This window comes from Amborella trichopoda, chromosome 1 (assembly GCF_054954075.1).
Source record: "Amborella trichopoda isolate Santa Cruz 75 chromosome 1, AtrichopodaSantaCruz75HAP2 v2.0, whole genome shotgun sequence".
NCBI classification, from domain to species: Eukaryota; Viridiplantae; Streptophyta; class Magnoliopsida; order Amborellales; family Amborellaceae; genus Amborella; species Amborella trichopoda.
The window spans coordinates 4,305,293-4,311,906 of record NC_142336.1 but is presented as its reverse complement, the minus strand read 5'-3'; the positions used below and the strand labels follow the sequence as shown (position 1 = coordinate 4,311,906).

Genomic DNA, 6,614 nt, shown 5'->3' with positions numbered 1-6,614 from the left:
ACTCAATAAAGGAAACCCTACGTAGTGCTAGAGAATCTTTAGCGCGCAAGTTTCCCGGTTCCTATTAGATCGTGTATAGCATGATCTTGTGGATCATATTGTACATTAACTCGTCCGGTAAAAGAGAATTTAGGAGTTCTTTTCTGTCAGTATTTTTGGGATCCAACTAAGAAGTATTACATGATTATTTGAGTCTTCAACGCTTAGATCTTGCCCTCTAAAAAGTGGTCATTCCCCAATCCCCACTCAAATCTTGGAATATTTTCGAGTATATATTATTATACAATTGAAAATTTTCCTCTTCGAGGTTGGTTGGCATGCTCGGTAGGTTACATCCCCAGAATTTTAACATCCTAAATATATTCCTATCTTGAAATTTTCCGGAGGGAGCAAATGGATAGTATACTCCCATGGGAGCAGTGTAGCTTTTCACTTTGATTATTTATCTCTCTCTCACACACACGCACACAAAACAAACTTGAAAAACAACAGGTAATCAATATTTTCGGCAACAAGTCAAAAACCAAGTCAAGCAACTTGAAGATTGCAACACAAATTCTGATGTCAAAATGTGCAACAGAGGGCTGACATAAAATACATCACCCAAATGTTCTGATTACTTTAAAGTACATCTGAATCATCTACTCAAAACACTGTTTAGAAGCCCGAGGAGAAGCCAAAATTTAAAAGTACAGACAGAAAGCTTAAGGCAAAATGAACCATAAGAAAGGTGGTGGCTTTGTTTAGTTTGTTGGGCTTACTCTCATACTCGCAATTCTACTGATGCAATCAGGTGTCATTGCTTCATAAACCTAAACCACAATAAAGTCAAATTTTCCGGTCAGATCAATACTCCACAAAGAGAGAGAGAGAGAGAGAGAGAGAGAGAGAGAGAGAGTCCTACGAGTCTCTTATAAACACTTTGGAAAGCCTTGCAGAATTTCTCCGCATCTGCTGCATTCATCTGTGACAATTAATGGCAACTCCAATCTCAACAACTTAGATTAAGTGTATAATACACGAACAACAAAGATGCAATCCATAAGGAGATCAAAAATTTAAGAATAGGTTTGAAACAGTGAAACTCAAAACCAGTACCAATTACTAAAACTGAAAAAGTAATACAAGATTTGGGAAAATTAGCAACAAGCGTGAAGGAAATTACATGCAGCAGTGAATGCTTCTGAGTCAAAAGAACACATAAATTGGCAATTGAACTATGAAAAAAGAAACAAAAAAATACAATACATCAAACCAGGGCTCCAAAAATCGCCAATTCGGATTGGGAATTGCTGATCTAGATTGTGGCTGGGCTGATTCCTACCAGGAATGCGGAATCAGCCCTAATCTCTCATATACAACTTGTTTTATATGTTTGTTTTTGATGATTTGAACTCGAAATAAACCTATTTCCTATGGATTTATGCAACTTCTGTTTTCCTTTTTTAAAAAAAAATTATTTTTTGGTTGGATCAGCAATCTGTATTATTGAATCGGATGATTCAGATTGGCCCAATGGAGGACCAATCCAATGGGATGACCAAATTTAAAACCCCACATCAAACAAAAACCACATACCTTTTTCTCAGCAGCCAACCTCAATTTCTCCCAAAAGGGATCTGTCAAAGAAAACAAACATGGCCAACACTCAAGATTTTCCAACAAAAACAAAAGAAGACTTACTAAATCAAACAAACAACTGAAAACTAAATGTCTTTAGACCAGAATGCTCACTACTTAGAAAGTCCATGATATTTCTGCTAACATATGCAATGAGTCGCAGTACACATACTGCATAATAGAGAGAGTTACAAGGGAGGTCCTTTCTAGCCAAGGTTTGTGTCTTCTTGTATAGAGTTGTGCAGCCATCTCCAGAAAAGTTTCCTCGTCTCTCTTCACCTCTCTCAAGGGGCAGTTTTTATTGGTTGAAGTGCCTCCGGCTTGTAGTGCAGTTGTAGTTCTACAAGAATTTATTATAACTTGGAAAAATCCAAGGAATAAAAACAAGTCATAGGAGGTTTAGATATATAGGAGTTATTTATATATCATGGGGCGATGGAGGACGAGAAGAGAATCAGGTTATCTAGCATGCGCGTGTGTGTGTATACATGGTTTCTTTCATTCTCTATTGGGCACACTCTTGAGTAGAGGAATGAAGGCAGGAAAGACTACTAGGTCCATTTTTTATTCATGCCATGGCTAAGCGCAAAATCAAGGTCCATTTTTTATTTATGGGTAAAAGTAGCTTCAATGTATCATCAGTATTGGGGGTCCTAGTCTTCTGACCAATCTATTACCAGTGGAATGTTCTCCTTTATTTTTATTTAATTCCCATTTTTATAAAGGAAAAATTTTATATAAGATTTTAACCTTTTTTTTTTTTTTTTAATATGTTAACTGTTATAAGATCGCAACCTTAAAATGTATAATTAAGGTGCACCTCAAAAATCCATCATAAAAGGTTGTTTTGATGTTGAAAAACCCTCTAATTGGTAATCTTGACATCAAGATGTTTGAATATGAAAAGAAAAAAAGATTTCGAGTCCTAAAAATAATATATCTCGCAACACATTATCTAGACCGTCCATTTTAAAGATTTTCAACAGTTTATGGAGCAACTTGATTTGAACCATTTTTGGAGTTTAATATTTTATAACTAGAAATGACAATAGATTCTCAAGCCATCCAAAGAATTTTTTACACCAAAATTATATTTATGATAAAATTTGGAGGTTTGCCTTAATTTGATTGTTTAAGGTTGCAATGTTATACAAACCATACCCTTTTATTGATACGTGAAAGGAAAGTGAAGATAAATTCAAAGTACAGGTTCTAATGATTCAAGGCAGCCTTGGCCAAGCATTTTTTCCTACACTCCCAGCCATCAAAATTTACTAGAAAACTGCTTTCAGTGAGGTAAGCATGTGTCAACTCGTGCTATCAACATTTGTTCTCTTTCTTTTATCTGTCATAGTGAAAAATAGATGTCGCAGCCGCAAAGAACTAAAAGCAAAAACCCTCAATTTCCCTTTTTCTCTTCACCTTTTCCTGAAGGTGGTTGATTTAACCTACAAATTGCTAAAAACTTTGCACTCTCTCCTTAAGATTCAATTCATATCAATGATTCCCATAGAGATTCACACAGGGACAATTGATCCCGATCCAAAATAGACAGAAATTCTCTAAAGGGATAAAATTCCTAAAATTATTTTTACTCGCATCTCCAAAAAACCCAATTGGCTATGTGGATTTTGTGAAACCACAATCTCCAATTCCCATAATACAAATATTTGTATTTACAATATACAAACTGTAATAATGGACACAAACAACATCAGCAGAGGAAATGAGATACAGACATTAAGGGATAGAGTAAAGCTAATCATGCATGGCCCTACACTACGGTCGAAACCTAATTCAAAGCAATTCAGTAAGTCATTCATGAATCAATATAGAACAATGAAACATACAAATGTGACAGCATGAAATGCCACTTCATTCATATTAGTAAAAGGGAATACGATTGCCAAAACCCGAATTCAAAATTTGAACGGTATGGTCAAAAAATCGATTTCTTAAATTGACCTGGTGATCTCGTTTCATGCTAGCAATAATATTTTTTTATTTTCTTGAATAGCACGACATGAAATAGGAAAGCATAACATTCAAGCCAAATAATATCAGCATACCTTCTAAGTCGATTGCTTGAACTTTGTTTCCTTTCATGTCTAATTCAGCCCATGCATCTTGCCATTCCATTATCTGCTGTGGCAAGGTACAATATCATAAGTCATAACTTCAATATGTATCGCTATGAAATTTTATCATGGCAAAGTACACTATTATCCAATGGACAATGGCTATGGAAAACAACCGTCGATTGGGGGTCATCAATATCCACTGAAATGATGGAATATGATGTAGAAAGAGTGAGACCCATTTTTCCATAGTCCATTGGGTTACAATATACTTTGCCTTTCATCATAGAGATTCAAAGAGAGAAACAAATACAGCCACTCAACTTCGTCCTTCTCTGTCTGTGAAGATATTTGTCTTGATGCATCAGTATCAGCCTGAAAACCAACACAACTAACTCAAAAGGAAAAAATGGCATGTGATAAATAATAAAGGGGCATATATTGAATCAGAAAGCACATAAAACTTAATGGATAAATCATCATAAACCATATAATCTTAAGAGTCCATAAATAAACTAAATAAATGTCTAATACCACAATTTTCATTGGGTGAATGTGAGATGGGACCATCACACCCTCGATATATATTTTCACCAACTGACCAAAGACTATCATTTCTCTTTCAGTCTCCAATACATACATTGTCTCACTCATTGAGAGAGTAACAACGACATTTTCTTACTCTAATAAAATCAGCATGTAAAATAAAAAATCCAATCCATTCTACCAAGCACTAAGTATGAAAGCCAGCATACTATGATAATATTAAAAGAAACAAGAAAGCAGCAACTATAGCATATAGCCAAATACTAGGTACTTGGCAAGTAGAACCAAAGACTAAAAACGTTCAAGAACGAAGCATAATGGCATACTAAATTTAAATATACAAAATCAATTTGATTTTCAGGCAAACACTTTTGTCAATGAATTGTAGCTAGATATTGTGTGCCCAAAATCGTTCCAAAGTGAGCTCAAATCAACTAGGAAGGTTGCCATAATAATCTTTTAAGTATTGGTCATTAAAAATAAAAAAAAAAGAAGGGTTTTGAACAGGTTGGATTTTATTCCCTAGAACAAAAAACAAATGATTCTAAGCAGCGCCCTGCTCGTGGGCTCTATTTTCGCCCACAAGTAGGGAGGAAAAATGTGGCTGCATAGGCTTGCCTCAATGCAGCCAACCACCTCCTAGGCAGCGCGCCAAGTAGACTGCCTAAATGGGCCAAACAGTGTGGCTCATCCACCTTTATGTGGCTACATTTGATGACACTGCCTTAATCTGTGCAAAAATGTAGAACAATCGTTCATCCAGAAAAACTAGACAAAAGCTCCAAAAGTAACAACTAAGGATGACCTCGAGATTAGGGCAGGCAATGGCCTGGCACGGCCCTCCCTCCTTTTTCTTGTTTTCTCATTTATTTTGTCTCCATTCTTTTGGCCTGGCCCAATGGGGATAAGGGCTGGGGCTGGAGCTGGGGCTGGGGCTGGGGCTGGGGCTGGGGCTGGGGATGGGGCTGGGCCTGGGCCTGGGCCAGGGCTAGGGCCAAAGCCAAGGCTAGCCCAGCCCAGCCCCGGCCCGTTGCCACCCTTACTCGTGACCCCACCTCTTGCCGAGGAGCGGCAAAGTATATATTCCCGACAAGAATATCAAAAAGTCATTGTGACAAGTGTTAGCAAGTGCAAGAAATTCTTCAAAAATATTGGCCAAGCACCAAGGGCACACCAAATTCCTACTTACCCATGCTATGACATAAGACTAATCTCCATCAACTACTAAACTTTTCCATATGGGGTCTAAGCATCTTAAATATTTAAGCATTGCAGTCCTTTGGCCACATTCGTGTCACAGCAGGCTGCAGGAACCAGAAGAGAAGGATTCATGTCATACCAAGTGGTCATGGATGACCTGCTCTAGTGTGCATGGACACTGGAACGAGCGTTAAAGTCCGAAACCCCAAAAAGCAGATACGGCAAAACATGTTGGTACAAGTAAAATTTTTATCAAGATTCAATAATGGTGATTAGTTGGCAAAAGTGGTAGGACATATGACTCCTTCCACGGGTCACGATTGGAAGCAACTTCACAATCATCATCATCATCATTATCCGAGCCTTGTCCCAACTCCCAACTATTTGGGGTCCTGTTTAGCCATTCCACTCTATGATTCGGAACAAATTAATGGGAAACTTATTGGTTTTACTATACACCCCCATTGTCAACACCAGACACCAGCCCTAGGTTGGAGGTATGCAACTTGGACATGCATTTCATGGGTCGTGGCACATGTCGACGCATCATGAAATTAACAATGGTGGCCGACACTCTAGACAATTTTTTTAACCCTATTTTTTAAAATCACTATCAAAGTACTCAAACCCAACGCAATTAAGCCCAAACGTCATTGCACCCCATGTAAATCAATAAATGGATTTGTAAATTTCCCAGTCATCTTGGTCTTGTTTCCTTTCAATTGTCTCCTCTGGTTCACTTACAAAGAAAAAAAAGAAACCCCTTCCTCCGATTTTTCATGAATTCATGTTTCTCAAATCAATGGGAGAAACTGGTTTCACTCAAAGAAAGCAAGCCAATGAAATAAACTATTGTTTTCGGTTTTCGGTTTTGGGTTTTGGGTTTTCGTTCTTACATGTTGTAGAAGATAACATTTCACATACAATCAGGCATAAGGAAAATTCCAATGGAAATCAGGGTAGAATATAGAACCCCAAACACCAGGTAATTAAGGAAAAATACCCAATGCAATACACACGCAGAGAGAGAGCAAGTGTGTTGCAGGATTACAAAGGGTAGAGAGAGAAAGAGAGGGCTTACACAGTAAGTGCGTGATCGAACAACAGGGAACATATGGAGGAGTTGTCGAAACTCTGCTTCGTCCATTGTTACCTCTCCTCTTGCAGTCG

General features: G+C 37.6%; 1 protein-coding gene across 2 annotated transcripts; it reads right to left on the bottom strand.

Moving 5' to 3' along the window:
* Positions 1 to 502: 502 nt before the first annotated feature.
* On the bottom strand, positions 503 to 6,614 carry LOC18427146 (octanoyltransferase). Of its 2 annotated transcripts, none has more exons than XM_088858034.1 (6): positions 6,526 to 6,614; positions 4,023 to 4,073; positions 3,690 to 3,765; positions 1,579 to 1,619; positions 905 to 964; positions 503 to 812 (listed from the first exon to the last, which is right to left on the bottom strand). In XM_088858034.1, the coding sequence occupies exons 1-6, from the start codon at positions 6,589 to 6,591 to the stop codon at positions 744 to 746; spliced, it is 363 nt and encodes a 120-aa protein (XP_088714160.1). In that variant the 5' UTR covers positions 6,592 to 6,614; the 3' UTR covers positions 503 to 743. The 2 variants fall into 2 exon arrangements, with proteins under 2 accessions (XP_088714160.1, XP_006836264.1); XM_006836201.4 differs by having other exon boundaries at positions 3,690 to 3,762.

Bases quoted from the DNA above. Each gene is read 5' to 3' on its own strand.
- LOC18427146 (XM_088858034.1), bottom strand. From the start codon at position 6,591: ATGGACGAAGCAGAGTTTCGACAACTCCTCCATATGTTCCCTGTTGTT. The intron at 4,074-6,525 runs GTAAGCCCTCTC...GTTGGTTTTCAG, and splicing joins TTCGATCACGCACTTACTGT to GCTGATACTGATGCATCAAG. The intron at 1,620-3,689 runs GTATGCTGATAT...TTTCTTTGACAG, and splicing joins TCAAGCAATCGACTTAGAAG to ATCCCTTTTGGGAGAAATTG.